General features: G+C 34.3%; 2 protein-coding genes across 2 annotated transcripts; one reads left to right on the top strand and one right to left on the bottom strand.

Annotated features, from left to right (window-relative positions):
• Nucleotides 1-76: 76 nt before the first annotated feature.
• LOC105320931 (ubiquitin-protein ligase E3A) lies at nucleotides 77-9,446 on the top strand. The gene is made up of 11 exons (XM_034446847.2): nucleotides 77-262; nucleotides 956-1,003; nucleotides 1,406-1,845; nucleotides 2,099-3,288; nucleotides 3,538-3,682; nucleotides 3,809-4,014; nucleotides 5,364-5,531; nucleotides 5,893-6,048; nucleotides 6,199-6,272; nucleotides 6,502-6,645; nucleotides 7,302-9,446. The coding sequence occupies exons 1-11, from the start codon at nucleotides 213-215 to the stop codon at nucleotides 7,420-7,422; spliced, it is 2,742 nt and encodes a 913-aa protein (XP_034302738.2). The 5' UTR covers nucleotides 77-212; the 3' UTR covers nucleotides 7,423-9,446.
• A 924-nt stretch (nucleotides 9,447-10,370) lies between these two features.
• LOC105320932 (SWI/SNF-related matrix-associated actin-dependent regulator of chromatin subfamily A member 5) lies at nucleotides 10,371-18,197 on the bottom strand. Its single transcript, XM_011419071.4, has 22 exons — nucleotides 18,038-18,197; nucleotides 17,815-17,907; nucleotides 17,485-17,672; nucleotides 17,191-17,294; nucleotides 16,725-16,825; nucleotides 16,300-16,479; nucleotides 15,571-15,726; nucleotides 15,209-15,340; nucleotides 14,834-14,902; nucleotides 14,618-14,727; nucleotides 14,397-14,533; nucleotides 14,131-14,220; nucleotides 13,784-13,905; nucleotides 13,519-13,671; nucleotides 13,255-13,387; nucleotides 13,004-13,152; nucleotides 12,554-12,787; nucleotides 12,328-12,441; nucleotides 12,084-12,209; nucleotides 11,719-11,970; nucleotides 11,352-11,564; nucleotides 10,371-11,004 (listed from the first exon to the last, which is right to left on the bottom strand). The coding sequence occupies exons 1-22, from the start codon at nucleotides 18,080-18,082 to the stop codon at nucleotides 10,831-10,833; spliced, it is 3,075 nt and encodes a 1,024-aa protein (XP_011417373.2). The 5' UTR covers nucleotides 18,083-18,197; the 3' UTR covers nucleotides 10,371-10,830.
• Nucleotides 18,198-20,271: the final 2,074 nt, after the last annotated feature.

Below are 20,271 nucleotides of genomic sequence, written 5' to 3'. Positions count from 1 at the left end.
ATTTAAATTATTTTTCCAGATATCCTTTGCTTGATTTTGAAGATAATTTATAATTTTTAAAATAAAATCTCGCAAATAACATCTGTGCGAGACTTCATAGATGGCTACAGAAAAACAACTGTCCGTGGTGACATAATCATCTATTCTTATATATGTATGGATGACATAGAAGCATGAACAGTGTAATTAATGTAATTTTTTAAGAAATTCGTATGAACCCAAACGAGCAATACTCTGAACAAAGAGGAATCTCTGCCGCAAGGTATGGTCTGATGCATGATCTTAAAATTTCATTTCCTTATGCTGCCAGTACCAATTAGATTTGGTGGCGTAGTGTTAAAACGAAAGTTCACTTTATCCCACACTTCATTTGATAAAGAACGTGTTACTAAATATGCTGATAACCATTGCAATTTTTAATTTTCTTGCCTGCTGTATACAAAAACACTTTGGTTGGCAATTTATATATATTACATTAGATTTATTGAAAAAATTATGAAGGTGGTCTTTAAATTTTTTGTAGTTTCTGTTCATTAGGGAGTTTAAAATTACCACTGCATTGAAATATGTGGTATTTCAACTGAAATATTTTTTTTATTTCTCCAAATTCTTTATTAATAAAGGCATCTTGATAAGTTGTTCTTGGGTTTAAAAGATTCTTGTGGTGTCATGAATGTAGGTCACATTTCGATCTCTATCATTTTAGATAATTTGCCTGTGAAACTTTTTGTTGTTTGAAAATTACTGGCATATCATCAATTCTCGCCAAGAACCATTTCTTGCCAGTGCACTGTTATGTCATTTCATCAACACATAAAATTTATATTATACAGAATTTGTCCTTGGCGAGAATTGGTCGCATGTCACTAGAACTGGTTTTTTAAATATCACATAATAGGTTTGCAATGAATATGGTGCATAACTGCATATGTTGACAATATGTGATTATTTTTAGGGGTCCCAATTCTTTGTCAGAACAACGTCCAGAGACAGGCGACGGAATGTAAGTAAATGCAACAAATTCAGAGTTCTATAATTCATTCATTTTTGCATAATTATGTTAAACGATATTACCGAAACATATCTTTTAGATTTATCTGATATTATTAATCTTATATGTACTGCATTATTAAGTTATTCTTGCATTATGTTGGTAAAAATTGAATTTGTACCCATTAGATTAAATAAATGATTTAGTTCAGAATATTTACACAGAATTCATATGTATATAAATGTTGGTAGATTAATATATTTTGAACACTCATTGAATTGTGATATAAGCAAAACCTAATGTTAACCAGAATTAAATGTAGATGTGTCAAATGTTGGACCAAAGGCTACTTCACATTTTGTACCTTTGATTAAAGTTAACTAAATTAAAATACCTTTTGTTGAATATTTGTAGGAAGCGTGCGGCAGCAAAGCAGATGATAGAAAGATACTATTACCAACTAACAGATGGCTGCGGAAACGAACATTGTCAAAACAAAGACTGTGCTTCATGTCCAACCTTTGCTTTTCAAGAAAAATCAAAAAACGAACTTGCTGTGAAAGCAATAGATTTGTTCAAAGAAAAGGCTAAGTTATGTGGATCCCTACCCACTAAAGTTCCTCGAGCTGAAAATGCAGCTGGACCATCTAAACTCAGCAATGAAGGAAATGCAACAACAGCAAATGTTGTATTGGGGGGAGCTTCTTCCTCATCCAAAGCACACAGTGGAGCAGAATCTTCTAAAACAGCGAAGGTCTTCGTGGAGGAAAAGCCGTCCTCGTCCAAAGGCCAGACAACTGCTTTGTTCTCCCAGCAGTCAACATGCAATGTTATAAAACCCATCCCTACTCCTGGTAGGTTACAGTTTTTTTTTGCATTAAAAAATATGAAGCCTGCAGAAATCTTAAATTTATTATTTTAAATACTGGGCTTGGAAGTAACTTATAGATTGTATTACTAACTGTGTTTTAGTTTTCCAATGAATTTGTTGTTTTGTTGTATATAACACAAATTTTAAATGCAAATCGCACAAATTTCTGAAGATTAAGCAATATAAATGCTGCTTATGAAAGAATATATCTAGATCTATGTATTTATGTATTTCAGCTGCAGAGACGATAAACTATTTGACAGAGGAGAAGGTTATTAAGTTGATTAAAGACTGTGAAGGAGAAAACAGCTGGTCAAAATTGATACGAGTGATTGGTGCCACATTCAATAATGCTGATTCACTAATCATGAGTTTCCGAAGAAACGATCACAATATAAGTGACCATGGGAATGTAGTTACAGAAGAGAAAGGTGATGAACGAGTTAGTGCCATTCGCTCTGATGTAAGTTCTTGTGATAAAGAAGTCAGTTATTCTTTGGACCTGGAAGCAGTACGAAGAACTTTCAAAGCCTTAATGAAGATTCCGGGCTTGCCTTACCAAGGTGCTTTAGTGAATGCTTTGTCTAGTTTATCCCGCAATGTTGAAATGGAACTCAGATATCGGAGACCCATGGAACAAAATCCCAATTATATAAATATATTTTTGATTGTGATGGAAATTCCCCTTGACGAGCACGAGGAATTATTGGAAAACTCCTTTCCAGAGTTCTGCAAGGCGTTGGGTCACATGAACATGTCAGGACAAGCAAAACTGGCGAGAATTTGGTCCACCTTCGGAGATGATTGGCTAATGCAGAAGACCAGGCTTCTTCATCAGGTGATAACCATGAAAATTGCCCAGAACCATGGCCGATGGGGTAGAGTGTATCAGTTGAATGAAGACGAGGGAATCGCAGGTTCCACGAAAGTGATGAAGATTCTATTCTATGCCAGCATAATAGGAGGTTCGATGGACCCTGACTCTGTGCTGGCCGAGGAGAAAGAAACAAACGAATCGGAGGAAAGCCTGCAGGACATGCTACAGGGTGGGGCTGTAGGACACGAACCCAAAGACCTGAATAAACCTAAGGAGGATCCCCTCGCCAATGAACTTCGTGTGTCTGTCCTGGACTGTCGCAGACCATTCGTTCCCTACGATGAATTTGTGAATGAACTCTTGAATGAATACGTCGACATCGAGGCAGACTACAAGAACAAGATGGAGAATAAGTTTTCTTTCATGAATCACAGCTTTATCTTAACTACTGCATCCAAACACACGTGCATGTATATTGACAACAGGGTCAGAATGTATAACGAGAGACGGTCTTCCATTTTAAACACCTTAGTGCGAGGCCTGCCCCCCATCCCTTTCTTACGACTCCGAGTGAGGAGAGACCATCTTATAGATGATGCCCTTGTAAATGTTAGTACAATAGACATGACTTTAGTAGTGTTTGATATTTCACAATAGGCATTTGAATTTTTGAAATAGACCTTTTATTGGTATAGTTCTCATATGTGAAAAATAAATTTTTGTAATTTACGGGTAGTTATGATGATATTATTATTGTTTTAGATTTTGAATTTTTAAGTTGATAAATGATAATGCACAATATACCGGTACACAAGATGTAAAAAGTAGTAACTTGTTTTTTTTTCTCTCGAATTTTAGCTTGAAATGACGGCCATGGATAATCCTCAGGATCTGAAAAAGCAGCTGATCGTGGAGTTTGAGGGAGAACATGCTATGGATGAAGGAGGCGTGTCCAAAGAGTTCTTCCAACTTGTTGTGGAGGAAATATTTAATCCAGATTTTGGTAAGTTTGCAACTACATTAGATACCGAATGCATTCTCACAGGAACATCACTATGCGGAAATCAGAACATGAATGATAAACTGATTTTTATTGAAGTCAAGACATGTATTTCTTTTTTTATGATAGGTATGTTTACATACAATGAACACACTAGGCAGTTCTGGTTTAATCCCACCTCCTTTGAGAATGATGGACAGTTTACTCTGATTGGGATAGTGCTGGGGCTGGCTATATACAACAGCACCATCGTGGACATCCACTTCCCGTCTGTAGTGTACCGGAAGCTGATGGGAAAGAAAGGCCGGTTTGAAGACCTGAAAGATTTGGATCCGGTAGGTTTAAATTGTTTAAAGATGCGATTTCCATGTAATGGAATGTTTATTCTATTTTAGTGTATAACCAATAGTTTATGTTTCCTGGCCAAAAGGAAATCAGGATCTGGTTTAGGAAACTTATAAGAGGAATTTTCAAAAATAGACTAAAGTGCTTAGCAACATGACTTCAAGTTTAATTTGTTCAATAAATATATCATGACATCTGGCTAAAAAGAACAACTGTTACAATACATATACATGTAGTGTATATGACAATGAGACAGATCAAGCTTAAACATAATACCTATGTACTGACTAATTTCATGATTATATATGTAACCATTGTTTTCATATGCATCAAATGTTGCAAAAGGTACATTTACTATCTCTAGATATATAAATGTGAATTTTGCAGTACATTGTGTATCATGTTAAGACAAATGTTAATACCGGATACATCACTTCCATCGATGTCGATAGGGAAACATACTTAGTTATCAAACTTCTCTGACAAGTGTTTCAGTACAATGCCATTTATATAATATAAACGTGTTCTTAGCGTAACCATTTAACTGATGATATATAATTTTCTTACACTGACTGCAGCTCTTAATTTGCACAATGTTAAACTGAAAGAATTACTTCAACACACTTTGTGTTAAAAAATTAAATTTTAACTTTACAATTTAAGTCAAGTTCTCCAAAGTCATTGAGGGAAGGTAAGCAGTGAGTGCCATTCTTTAATATAAAGGTGAACTCTTCACTCTAACAGTGTATGACCACCCTTACAGTACATAAACTGGTTAATTTGTACATATTTTCTGATTTTTTTTTTTATGCTACCAGTATTTTACAAAATCGTTGATATGTATAAAGTGGACACTTTAAATACTTTACAATACTTAAGGTACTTCACTACACCGAGACTTATACTATTTAAGACACTACGACACAAGATGGCGATTTAAATGTTTTGTTAAACTGTTTGTATCAATCGATTCAGATGTATATAGTCATAGCTCAGTGGTTAAAGTATCAGGCTTGTGAACCGCAGGTCATGAGTTCGAATCCACCTGAGGCTTTTGTTTATGTTTACTGAATGAAATTTTTGAAAATACCATTTTTTTTCTAAAATTGCACATTTTTTTGCCTATTTGACATATATACTTCTTATCCATCATGCTTTCTATCATAATCAAGTAATTTTTTACTGATTTAAGAAACTATTTCAAGGTGTAATGAGGCACCTTAATGGCTAATTTGTTAATACTTTTCTAGCACATACATGTACATGTAACTGTCATATACCAGGTATGTAGTATTAGATTTTGTTTGAAGTTGATGATGTGAGTATTTTATATCTTCAGACACTTTATGCAAGTCTACAGCAAATGTTGGAGTATGAAGGCGAGGATTTGGAGGATGTGTTCATGCAGCCATTTAAGATTGGCTACAAAGATGTGTTTGGATGTGATTTGACTCATGAGCTCAAAGAGAAAGGTGCAGACACGCATGTCAACCACGGTAACAGACAGGTAAGTGTATATAAGTAACGTAAAACAACATATTTACATACTGTAGATTCCTAATTAAACGCGAGGAATTAATATCCGCGTAAAAATCGCGAGAAACGCCCTTCGCGAATTTTAATATCTCGCCATCATTTTTTGAGAGTTGAGAACAATAAGAAATAAGGAAAAAAGTTCCACGTTCGCGATTTTACATTCTCGCGATTTGATACAAACCAGCAAGATTGCTGGATTAAGTACTCGCGTAATATAAGGAATTAGTAAGGGGAATATAAGGAATTACAGTACATGTTATTTATGTTGGAAGCCAGTTGTGACAATTCTATAGTTGACACTCAATGTTTATTTGACCTAATGTTTACTGTAGGAGTTCGTTGACCTGTATTCAGACTTCATGCTCAACAAATCTATTGAGAAGCAATTCCGAGCCTTTAAGCGAGGATTTAACCTGGTGACCAACGAAAGTCCGCTACGCATGCTATTCCGGCCAGAGGAAGTGGAACTCTTGATCTGTGGAAGCACAGTAAGCAGCCTTGTACAATTTATTCTGGTGGTTCAAATTTGAATTTATTAATCAAATCAATTTTTAAATGCATATACTAATTTGACTTTTTAGAGTAGACACAATGAAATTCTTTTACTTGCCTAATTGTCTTGATTTTAAATTTTCCAGCATTTCGATTTCTATGATCTACAGAAGTCAACAGAATATGATGGAGGTTTCACGGTGGACTCTCCAACAATCCTGTAAGATTTACACGTCAAGTTTTTGACTCATTCTTAAAAAACGACAGCTTTTACAATAAACACATGTATTAGACTGGTAATACATGAAGATTATTCATACTGCATGTGTACTAAAATGTCAGTTGCTTATTTTAAATTTAACTAGAGATTGGCGTCCATCTCAATGATATCTAATTATTCTAAAAAAATGGTCCAATTACTAGTGTTTCATTTTACCTCTACCACACAGGCATTTCTGGGAGATAGTGCATGAATTCACGGAGGATCAGAAGAGACGCTTGTTACAGTTCACCACGGGAACTGATCGAGTCCCTGTGGGGGGACTATCCAAGATCAAACTAATCATCGCCAGGAACGGCCCTGACTCAGATAGGTAGGTGAACCACCGCGGACCTCATGTGGATACCCTGTGCACGATTCTATATTTTTAAAGTCAAAACACAAATTTAATTAGAGATTTTATATATAAGCAGAAAGTCAGTAAACTCTACTTGTACTTGATATATTAATTATGTTTACATATAAAAGAACTTGAGCATTATGAAACTGCAGTTATTTATATGTACATATACATGTATATTGCAAGTCAACATTGAAATATGATAAATTTTCCTATCGACAATCACTCCCTTATTTGAATCGGAAACAGTTTCAGTTTGTTTTCTGATTGAATACTTAACCCACAATTGTTCTATAATTAAAATGATATGTCAAAGATCTAGACAGTCATATATATATATATATATATATAAACATGTACCAGGAAATGTGTTACATGTATGGAAGTGAGCCCTCAGCTTTTTGACCGCAACATTTTAAAATGAATCTCGTATTTTGGATAAGAAGGTTGCAGTCAAGAGTTCAAATACAATGTCTGACACATATAACTGTAGTTTTTAGGTTAGAGGAATAGATGCACATGTATTGCATGGAAAAAGCAAGTGTGCAAGATCTTGGTTTTCAGATGACAAAGTGACACTTCAAATTTCCCTTTGACAGTTTGTACATATTTTTCTCCTTTATTTTCAGACTTCCGACAGCTCACACCTGTTTTAACGTATTACTTCTACCGGATTACTCCACCAAAGAAAAGTTGAAAGATAGGCTGGAAAAAGCTGTAGATTACTCAAAAGGCTTTGGGATGCTGTGATATAAACCAAGTGCTGCCAAGATTGGTTTATGCATCAATTGTATATCCTACTTGTTCTTCAAATTTCATGTATTGTAAAACAAATGCGTTGATAATTTTTTTTTGATATTCTAATATTTTGGTTATTGCAAAAATTGAAGAAAAAAAATGAAATCAACAAGATATAAGTTTCAATGTGAAATATCCGAATTTATGAAATGCTGTTGAGATTAGAAGCTGTGTACCGTTAGGTCAAAATAAAATCAATTTTTGAAGATAAAAAATAATATCAAGTTTATCAACTTATTGCAAATTTGTGATTCAGAGCTGTATTGCAGTTTAAAGATAGAATATGTTTTACTCATTTTTAATGGGTGCCTAAAATGAATGATTTAACAAATTCTGAATTTGAAACAAGGTATAAGATTGGTGTGTAATTTGCATTTAAAATTTTTAAAAGTCCTTGTACAAGTTTATATCTAATTAAGGGAATAATTCCCACCTATAACATCTCTTGTACATGTAGTTTAAAATGTTGAAAAGGGTAAAAAAAACAAATCCTAAAAGCTGCATGCATCATGAAGTCTGACAATTTAAAAAAAATAATGAAATTCATCTACATGTACTAACGGCTATTCAGTATTTAAACAAGAACAATTATTTTATCTTGCTTGAATGATTATGGATAAAGTGATTGTAATTTAATTACCAATATCCAGAAGTTTAAAAATGTTTCCTTGCAAAAATCCTCTCTAGAATGGAGACAAGGTGTTGTTGACTTGTAAAAAATTGATTACCTTTCAATGTGCCAGGATGTTACAAGTGCCAAATCTGTCCTTACAAGATCTGCAGATGGATATCATTTGTCTGTTACTATTGTTTGTTAAGATTTTTTCTTTTACCAATCTCATACTTGGTAAATTTTACCTTGGCCCCAACTCTAAACTTTAAAAATCAGAAATACAATGGCAAGAATTTAAATAGATAATGTTGTATAATGGGAATAAAAATGTACATTGTATATCTACATTTGAAGAGATAAATTCTGCCATTTTGTAAGTAGATTATTGTTCTAGCACACATAAATGTACCGGTAAGTGTTGATGATAGAAATTTCCCCTTGATACTATCTGCATGTTTGATGTTCAGTGTCTGTCTTAACTTTTACAGAAAACGCTGTGTGCTTAATTGTCACAAATGTATCTCAGTTCTTTTTTCTGACGTTTCTGGGTTTTTATTCCTGTTTAGTGAATGCTCTGAGCCGCCTTAAAATTTCAAATGTATTGATTGAGATTTTGAAGAATTTTGTATCCTTTGGTTATGCAGAGTGATGAATTTACAAGTAAAAGGGATGTATACATGTAAGAAATCTCTGTGCTACTTATACATGTATATATAAGTAAAATGCTGTCATTTTTTTTCCCTTAGAAATGCAGCAAATGTTTTTTAAAGATGGTCTTGAATTCTCTTTAGAAATAGGATTTTTTTCTGTTGTGTGTGTTGTGGGTTTCACAATTTGTTTACTCAAAAGTCAAGTATAAATGAGAATAAAGGGCCCCCAATCCCTTAGATTGTGCAAGCAGATTTTGCAAGTGAAAATGATTTGATAGAACAATGAAATTTTATTTTCATCTTGGGAAACCAATGATTAAATTATGTCTAGAAATCCTGCATATATACAGCTGTAGTGTTACATTGCTCGACATAACCTAGCATCACATTCAGGGTGTAATGTGGAATCATCATTGTCCATGGCAGGTCAATAAATCATGTGGATTTTGTGGTTACCAGTTACAAGTATTTTCATCCCGCGAACTTTCAGTATTGGGTTCATGTACCAATGAACAAAAACTTCCTTTCTATTCATGAAAGTTACCCACAAAAAAAATTTTAAAACCACCATCCAGACACTTTTATTACAACCCAAGAACATTGACTGCTATGAAATGGAATGATTCCACTGCATGAAAAGATCCACTTTATCTTCAGCATGACAGAAATCAAGTGTAAACTTGTCAAGTTCAATAAATGCTATGTCAAAAGAATCCTCTTGTTTATTGTTATTGACCTAAACCGGAAAAAGTGATGAAGCATCAACGAAGTTTCAACAGTCTGGCTGGAATTATTTACGTGTAGCTACTCATGTACTGTAGAGATAACAATTCTGTCTACCATCTGAAAATAATGAATGGTACTAGTAGGTCTATTTATAATACATGTCTATTTATAATACATGTAGCTGCCAAAATGAGGAAGTATTTTATACTGCTAGTATTTAAGGTGAGACGACACGTTCCTCGAGCATTTTTTTTGTATCTCCTCGTAATAGAGTTTCAATAAAAATTATTATTTTTATAATGATTTTTAAAATGATTAAAATTTACTTGTATAAGGATATATGCCTAGATGGCCAAGTGGTTAGAGCCGTGACTGCTCTCTGCCAGAAGCATAGGTTCCAGAGGTTGTGAGTTCAAATCCCGGCCCACTATAATCAATTTCGCAGTGCTATATTTATTTACTTTTATATCAGCAATTTAAGTGAATTTTCAAGATTACATAAGAAATTTCATTCTCTAGTATTTTGCAGAAATGCCTGGTAAGGTATCCTAATTTTTTGCAAGAAAGCTTGTCAGAGTAGTAGTAAACCATTAACAAATTCCTGGAAAATGTTATATAAAATTGAAGAACGTGTTGTCTCACCTTAACCTGAATATCTATTTTCCGAATGATTTTTTGCAGATGTAGGCAGGTTGATTGGCACACAGTTGTCTAACCTGTATCACTTGGCTATATAGTCAATGACTACATGCAGCTATTAAGAATTTAGATAATATTTTTAAGTCTAGCTCACAAACTTTCAGGATGCCAGAAATACATGAAATCCAATTATTGTAATCTTTTTACCAAGTCTTTTTTAAGAACTGCTTTTTGGGAAAAGTCTATGAAAATGAAAAACGATGACCAACAAGAATGTTTGAAACATTTAATGACTGTATGCTACTGTAAAATTGTCATTTTCATGGTATGAGATGTAAAAATAATGAAAACAAAGTTGAAAAAATTTAATGAAATGCCTCGAATGTGTTCTTTATGTATGATTAAAAAAAAAAAAAAATAACAGTTAATAAAAATAGAAGTTGACATCACAATAGGACAACATGCTAAACAGTACTACAAATAATCCACATCAGTTGAAACCTGGGAAAATTCTTGAATCCATGTACCAGTACATCTATATCACTTAAGTACATGTAACTCCACACCTTCCATGGTCCATATCGAGATAATGAGATCTGTGTACAATGTCCAGATCATATATATATTTATGGATTATAACTTTCTACAAATGTCTATCAAAGGTGTAGAAATATCACAAGATCTCTGTAGTGTTTGATACACTGGTCCATTTTTGTTCTAGCTTCACCAGGTTCACTTTTTCTTTTTGGGGCGCCCCCTGTTGTCCATTGCGTCAGCCTTCCTTTTCTGTCCTTTTGGAGTTCCTGATTTTCCTCGTCGCCTTTTCTCGGCCTTCTCTTTTTCTTCTAGTTCCATGTTTTCTCTTTCTATCAGAGTAATCAACGTATTGCATCTCCTTTGTAACTCCTGTAAAATTATTTATAAATTGTGTACACATACATGTATGTAATTGAGTGAACCATGCAAATATTCATATCCATCAAACACATTGTTAACTTAGCATATGATGTTTACTTCACTCTTCTTAGTTTTATTTTTTAAAATACCTCATTAATTCATTTTAGTTGAGAGTTTAAATGAAATATATTTTACACCGTTTATTATGTCGACATATTTGAAAGAAAAATAACTTGCAAACAAGGGGCAGAGATATGCCACCATAGTTTATGAACAAAGGAATAAGTTACATTTTCAATTCATAAAATGAAAATAATGAAGGAAATAACTGTACCATCTTCTAATTGTATACTTACCATTGCTGTTCTTGACTTGATGAACCAGTCAAATCTGAATTGTGGAGCTTGGCGTACTGATGTTCGCAGTTCGTCGTAAACATTCTCTTTGTCAAAGCCAAGCTTGTGGAGCATACAGATCAGGAAGCGATCCTCTTCCTCGGTGTAGTTCTTGCCTTTGTTTGTACCATACTGAATTCTAAGCTGATGGAACGGGGCTCGGTACCTTGCCATCTTAATAAAGCAATGAATAAAATACAACTTCAGTTTCTACTACAATGTACAACATTCTTTTAATTTAGCACTAGTCACAACCGACATTAAAAATTTCTTCTCATTCGACAAGTTCAGCTTCTTTAAAAGTATTTTCCATGGTACACTTCCTAACCTTTGCATCCAGTGCTTTTTTGATGCTTATTCTTCGCTGTATCTTGGCCTCTCCACGCTCTATCTGTGCCATGATCTTCTCTATGTCGGTGAGTTCATTACAGCGATCCCAGAATACACCTGAGTACTCCATTACCTCCTCCGGCGTCTTTCCTTCCACATCTCGAGCTATGCTATCCAAGTCATCGCGGCCATATTTTTCATTAGCTTTGATAAACTGATTGAAGTCTCTTTTGCTCCAGTTTGTAAATCCCTGTTTAAAACGAATGACATAAAATACATATAAATGATGTGACAGTGATAATGCACACTTACTAAACCTGTTTTTTCTACTACTACAAATTTTCAATTCTGTGTCTGACTCACCTCTTTCAGGAGATCCTCTTTTTCAGCCAACTCTTCCTCTGTCAAAACTTCTGCTTCATCAATCTTACCCTGCTCTTCCTTTCTCACTCTCTCTGCATCTGCACCTAAGTCAGGGTTCTTAGGAACCTGTTTGAACATTTATTTAAAAAAATTACAACCAGTCCAAATTAAGTCATATGGTTAGTATTCATTTTATAATGCTGATTAAAATTATTATAATATTGACATAAAAGCTTAAACTGACCCTGTATGATATGGACTTTCTGAAGTAGTAGATTTCTTTGTCTAGTAATTCAAACAAACGTGGAGGGAAAAACTGAAAATCTTGTACATTGGGCTGCTTAGGTGGTCGAGGTGCCTGATATAAAAGATAATTATGAATCAGCAAACAAAGTTAATCATTCTAAATTCAATAAAGGCAAATTGCCTGCTGAAATTTAAGTCAGAGTATTATTTTTAAATGACCTTACCTTTGGAGCCTTTGGTTCACTGACTCTCAGGGCCTCTCTGAAGTAGGCATCCACAGCATAATTAGCCTTCCTCTCTCGTTTGGGGGGCTCAATCCATTGACCCACACCTTTGTGCTTTTCTCTGTAGTCTTGTCCCTCAAACTGGTACACACTGGCCCCCTCTACAGTGTCCATTGTGAAGGTTCTGAGAGACCCCTCCCCCAAGTTGTCATATTTGGCCTTTATCTCCTCTGTCTGAAAACACAAATACATGTGCTAACAATTATTTATATCATTGTATCAAAAATTGCCATAGAATTTAGTCTTTGGTGAATCATGGCCTAAAATGCAATTCATGCTCTGTTGCACATGTACATGTATTACATACCTTCTAGAAACATTCCTATTATATATGGTCTGCAAAGATTTTCAATTGCTACCTTATCTAAAAGGAGCATGAAGACTACACACCTTCTTTTCTCCCTTTTCAAGGATGTCATCGATGTCTTCCTCTGTGATCTCGCTGTCCTTGGAAGCAAACACGTGACTGGCACCGTGTCGAATCATGTTCAGCACCTCGTCTTTACCCAGTTTGTTTGCACTTGGATCCACCAAGCGACCTGCAAAGACACACCAACATTAATAAAATTACAATCTATGTCACCACCTCTGATGGGTTCGAAAATATATTTCAGCCAAAATAAAGCATCCAGTATGTGTACCTTGCTGTATGACCACGTTATCCAATCGGAGCTTCATTTCAGCCTTTTCCACGATTCTTTCCTCCACTGTGTTCTCTGTGATGAACCGGAACACCTTGACCTGCTTCTTCTGACCGATACGATGGGCTCGATCCTAGATAAGTGGACAAGTACAACATTTCAAGCCGAGTTCATGATCACTAAGTCATGTAGTTCGAAGTGTCCAGGACTTTCAGGTTGCTGCTAAAAACAGCTGTCTTCAATTAATAAAGAAATTCAACATACCATAGCCTGTAGATCCACTTGAGGGTTCCAGTCCGAGTCATAAATAATGACAATATCAGCGGTCGCCAGATTGATTCCCAACCCTCCAGATCTTGTACTGAGCATGAAAATGAACTTGGAGCTGTTCGGCATGTTGAAGTCATTGATATATTTCTGAAGAATAAAATAATACAGTGTTTCATTATATCACTACATTAATTTTGCTTAATTTGATTGTAGTACAGGAGAAAATCTGCTGTGTTACTTAGTACGTAAAGAAGCTAACCGTTCTGTCCTCATGAGGAGTCTGCCCATCCAGCCGACAGTAGTCGAAGCCTCGCCAATGACAGTAGTCCTCTAGAATATCCAACATCCTGGTCATCTGACTGAAGATCAACACTCTTGAGTCTATTTAATAGAAGCAAATACAGTGTTAGCTGAGGTGCCAAAAACATGACTAATAAAGAGCTTTAAAATAAAACTCTTACTTAAGCAAGATAGCTGTAGCCATTGGTGATTAGATTCCTCAAATCTTAAAACAATAAATCAACAAAATGTCAAAAATAAAATATATTTAATTTTTCAGATGCAAAAAAAAATTATTTTGTTATGTTGTCTAAAAGGGACACTGACCCTGATCCTGAAGTTTTGGCAAGAGTTTGTCCAGGATGGCCATTTTACCACTGTTTTCAAACAGATGTTTGTCAGTGGTGTAGGGAGGACCTGTGTGAAAATGAAGAAAACAAAGAACTTGAGTTAATGACCACCACAAATGACAAAATTTGAAAAATTATGAACTTACCAAATAGTATTCATATGAACAATATATTTCAAATAAAATATCTTCTAGAATCCACGATGATTGGTTTAAGTATTGAACTCATTTTAACTTGTCATACCTGGCTCAGCTCCATCAAAGAGATAAGGATGGTTGGCACATTTCCTCAGCTGCATCAAAATGTTCAGCAGCCTCATTTTGTCCGACTTTCCAGCTCCATTCACAACATCAATATCTTTCATTAGGATCTTGGTGTACCTTCAAAACCACATACATGTAAATTCTTCTGTAACTGACTCCTTTACATTAGAATACAATTAACATTCTAAAGATCAAACTAACCATTCTCTCTGCATCTTGCTGAGGCCTACAAAGATTTTGATTTCCTTCTTGGGCAGCAAGGCTTTTTCAACATCAGATTTCAGACGCCTTAAGAGGAAGGGTCTCAGTACCTGAATGTACAAGTATTTTTTTTAATTGCAAATTATCTACTTCTTATCAAAAGAAATGTTTATAATACATACAAACTATAGGATTTATAACTAAAACAATATTTACCTCGTGGAGTCTTTCCACCAGAGCTGTGTCACCAATACAGTTGTTTGTGTTGAACCATGAATCAAAATCCTACAACATAGACATGTAGAAGAAATGTCCATACTAACCTTCGACTATATCCAAAATACACTTGGTTTCATAGAAAAAAAAACACAATTTTTTTCAAACAAGTGTTTTCTTTGGACAAAATCCAATAGAGAACAAAAAGGGCTAATATTCAAAATCTTGACTTTTTGTCAAAATATACCACACAGGTAACATTACATGTACCTCTTGTTTCAAACAAACTTTACATTGAATTTGTAAAAACTTTACACATATAAAGATGTGACATTGTCTTTTCTTTAAGATATCAAGTTTTCTACAAGCATGTACCTCTGAAGAGTTGAAGACATCTGGGAGAAGGAAGTTCAGTAGAGCCCACAGTTCGTGGAGATTGTTCTGTAGTGGGGTCCCGGTTAACAACAATCTGTTTGTGGATTTGAATTCCCTCACAATTTCAGACAGCTGAAGAAAAAATACAAATTATAATAAATGCATACACTTTCACTTTTAATTAAACTAAAAAGAAGGCAACGATGTTAAATCACGACATAAAGTTTCGGTTTGAACTGTCTTTGTAACAAAGATATACACTGTCAAAAAAACTTGTTCATATTGCATTTTTTTTTCAGGGAATAAAAATAGAAAAATAATATAAAATAACCAAGAAAAAAAAAATACATCAATCTCTCTACCTTAGACTTTTCATTCTTGATCCTGTGGGCTTCATCAATCACAAGATATCGCCAGTTGAACTTCTTGAACACCGACTTCTCTCGGATACACATTTCATAGGAGGTGATGCATACGTCCCAATCTCCTGGCATCATCACATCTCTGATGAAGGCCGTCTGTGACAATCAATCAATTAACTCATTATTTGATAAGCAGTGCATTTACTTTTAATGTTATTTTCAATAAGCACATTTTCTGTGTATGTTTCTCAATGCTTGCAATCAGCAAATTGCCGATTTAAGTTTAGAATCTGGCAAAATGTAGCCTCACTTTATTCATATTGTCTTTAGAATAAGGTTTTCATATTATCATTTAAAATAAAGTTGAATTTCATTTTAAAGAGACTGAATTAAAAATTTTTATCACTTTTAAAAGAGACTTAATAAATTTTTGATCTACATGTATGTCTATATTTTAAATGCAAGCCACCCATGTCAATCACAGAGGTCAGTTAAGAATCAGTAAAAATGTAGCATCAATTTATTTAACATCTTTATTAAATATAAACATTTCCTTGTAATTATTTAGAATAAAACTAAATCAATGTTGAAAAGGAATAAAATACTTTTTAATCTTGTAACTATCTAAAATAAAAAGGAATTTTAATAAAGATTGAAATACTTTGTGATCTAAGTGCAATTTCAACAGTAATGCTATCTAGATAAATTTGAGATGATCGTGACACTGACCCTTTGATCCTGGTTCCCAATGAGACACACTGCTCGTATAGAGGGACACCAGCGTTTGAACTCGGCCTGCCAGTTGGCCAGTGTGGACTTTGGACAGATGACCAGATGAGGCGACGGAATGTGTTTGTAGTGCTTCATGTATCCCAGTAGTGAAATGGTTTGTAAAGTTTTACCCAGTCCCTGAAACAAACAAACACTTGTTAAAGAATTTCTAGATGTATAGCACAAAACAGTACAGTTTAAAAAAAAACCCACCTTTTTTTACCTGACAACCAACGGACATTATTATGCATGACATATCCATTAATAAGACTAAAATTGGTATTCAGATGGATTTTCAAGATACTGAGCCACCATATACTGTGTCCAAGAGACTAATGAAATAACAGCTGCTTTAAATTTGCACAGTTTGTCTACCAGCTTACCATTTCATCAGCCAGGATACCATTAATTCCATTTTCATACAGAGATATCATCCAATTTAATCCACGAATCTGGTAGTCTCTCATCTCTCCAGCCTTAATGTCTATTAAAAGCAAATCATAAGATGTTCATTTATCATGCACAGTTTAACGACAGTTTTTAAGCATGCTGTAGTTTTTATCCTATCAACAATATTTATGAGCCTCCTACATACACATCTTGAAGAAAAGAAATAAATTATTGTGGTTATATAAAAAAATAAACAGCATTAAGTGCTTTATCAATGCATTTTTTCTTGGTTATTATCAAAGAATACATTTTTCATTGACTTCTAACATTGATACTAGAGCAACCACTATTTGCAAGCAAGTTTGTGAAATAACAGCCCACTTTACTTAAATAATACAGAACAAATTATTTAAATTTTTTGGTTTTACCAAAAATTTATAAAAGTTACTGATTGCTTACAGGAAGGACTTTCCTCAAACCTAAACGATGCGGCAGCATTTGACTTTTTACACTCAGACAATAGCTCCTCGTCTTCTTCCTGTTCTGTACGTCTATGACGGTGACTGGAATGACCAATATATTGTTCAAAATAGCAATTCAAAAATATAAGGACATGTAAACATACACATGAATGTTGCTAAAAAAATTCAAGAATGCTTTTTGATTTGTTGAAAAACATTGCAAAAGTGAAATTTGAACATTAAAACTTATACTTGTCATGCATTTTAAATATTACCAGAAATTACTACATACTCTCCCGCTGATACAAGTTTGGCCTTTTCGTCAACTTTTTTGCCCTTGGTTGGTCGACCTGGCTTCATCTTCAGAGGACTTGTCGGTGTTTTCCCACTTCCTGTCCCTCCGCCACCAGTGTGCATGAAATGAGCGAATAGCTCCGTCTGTTTGAGCAAAAATTCAAATCTGTTGCCCCTGTCAGCTTCCTACAAAAAAACAAGAAAAGATCATGTGAAATTGTTCGAAAAGACAAAGATGCATCTCTTCAATTTCCAGGTTTCTTTGTCATTCTAAGACTTGTTCTTAATTTATCAAAATTGTTTTTTGCTTTAAACAAAATATACGTACAATTTTTGCATCGAATTCTTCTCTGTTGCCACTCTGCTCCTCATTTTTGCCTTTTGGTGGAGATTTCAGTAAAACTGATGGCCCAACAACAGGCTAAAATGTTAAACTAATGTAAACATTCGATACTAAAACTTACAACAGTTTTTAAACTAATTTAAACATTTATCAACATTTTAATTTAAAAAGAAGTAAAGCCAAATAGGAGAATATTTAAATAAAATACGTTTGTTTCCATTGGTTCTTCTGGTCCGCTGTCTGAATCAGACATTTTGCTTTTTAAAAATACGCTCTTGTTAGTAAGTTTCTTTAGTCTTTGTCACGAAGATTCACGGCTTGGCGGCGAAAATGGCGGTCAACAATTCATCTTAAAAATCCCGAACCCGAGGTTAAAGGAACCGGCCAATCCAACCCGATTAAAATTGCATATTGAGAAACAAGCCAAAGGGCTTATATAATCTCGCTCTCGTCAGTTTACAAATCAAATGAGAGGTGAGTAAATATACCGCAGCGATTTTTGTATAGCTATCGGATACATGCGGTGGATCTCGAAAGGGGGGAGGGGGTGCGTCCGGACCTGAAAGCCTTTTTATTCACATTGTAAATTTACCAAAATATGGATCGACTGAATAAAAAATCTTTCGGATGAAAAATTCTCTGGATCTGCGGACTCTTGGACATTTCTAGTAAATTGTGAGTGATTTTGTCTAAAACATCAATACACATTTGAGTTTTCATCATAAGAATTTAAGGCTTTGTGTGCAATTCTGCATCATATGTCATTGTGGTCACAGAAGTCATTTCTTATTTCCAACAACCTCTTATATACGTCTAAAGCAGGAAATAACAGAAATAACACGACACGGTGGCGTTTTCTATAAACGGGAAATGAGTGTGAATAAAAAATGCCATCGAAAAGTGATATTTCTGTTAATTAATATCGAGTCGAGACATATTTTGTTAACGATAATGCATGTAAATTCTTTTTTTAAAAAATGTCTTAGGACAAAAAAACAAGTACCCGTGATGGTGGTCATTGACACTGGTGTTAAGCCGATATGCGTACCATTTGGTACGCATATCATAAGATGGCGACGGCCTCTGCAGGTTCGTAAGTTTACACAACTCTTTTTATTTATTCAGATCGTATTTCAGCGGGTAAAACATAAGTGTTTGAAGAGCTACTGAGTCTTCACATGTAGCAACCTATAAAATAAATCAAAACTGCATATTAATTTATATTTTCTTCATTAATGAAAATCCCGATGATATGCGTACCTACAAAAACAGATACACGTACCATAAAACAAATAAGAATTTCTGGATATGCGTACCATCGGTAAGATGTACGTACCACTCATATACAAATTGATAAAATACTTTTCGAAAAAGGCTTTGGTTTTTCAGATGAGGAGGTTGATATCAAAAGGTCTAAATAAAATACAATGATTAGGAAACTCTTCACCGTTTACTCTAAAAAAAAATAATAATCAAAGAACACATAATTATACGTAATTGACTCATTGGTTTAATGTTTACATTTTATTGCCACCATGTTTTTCACGCTGGTGACGCAGCAGATTTTGTTTATATGCAAAATGTTGTCTTTTTGTGTTTTGCTTCAATATGCCTCTTGAGAGTAAGATAGAATTACAATCATCGCATTAAATCACCCCCCCCCCCCCCATCATGCTGGGCCAACTTGTGATTTCGGAGATCTTTCTTATGGACATACGCCTTGGTACATTTGTCGCAGGCATAGGGTTTTTCCTGTAAAATAAAAATATAAATTCAACATGTTTGTGGGTACGTGGATGGGTAGGTGCGCGTGCGTACATGCATGTGTGAGTGTGAATTGTTACTTCATCAAAGTAAATAAATAAAAATGGATTACATTTAAATATAGCAGCAGGCGCGATTTTAATCTGGTCCGCGACAAAAAACATTTCTCACATTGACCAGACTTGAATTTGTATTCCTTTGTGTGCTCCAGTATTTTGTGTACTGGTACTTGCATGCCCTGCTTTGAACTAAACATCTTTTCCACAAACTTCACATATCTTGCCATCATCTTTAAAAAAATATAACTACAGAGATATTTTGTTCACGTAAAATACACATGTACCATAGACACCATTTTTGGAAATCACAATAATAAATTGTGCAATATAATTTAAACGAAAACCGTTCAGTGTAAAGAAATATTTTCATACCTCTATGTTTATGCTTAGGGGTGCTTGAAATCAAAGACCCATCAAACCCACTAACTGTTTAAACCCGAAAAAGTCTATATTAATGTAAAAATTATTATATTGCTGAGCTTCAATTGATATTTATTTTTTTTAAAGGATTTGTATATTTATAATTTATTAAACTGTATATTTCGTAAAAAAAAAATAAAGCAACTTGTTAAATGAAAACTATAAATTAAAAAAAAATATTTACAAAAGAAATACAAGA

The sequence above is a fragment of the Magallana gigas genome, chromosome 2 (assembly GCF_963853765.1).
Source record: "Magallana gigas chromosome 2, xbMagGiga1.1, whole genome shotgun sequence".
NCBI classification, from domain to species: Eukaryota; Metazoa; Mollusca; class Bivalvia; order Ostreida; family Ostreidae; genus Magallana; species Magallana gigas.
Note: the sequence above shows the minus strand (reverse complement) of the source record. Positions and strands in the feature narration are given on the sequence as shown.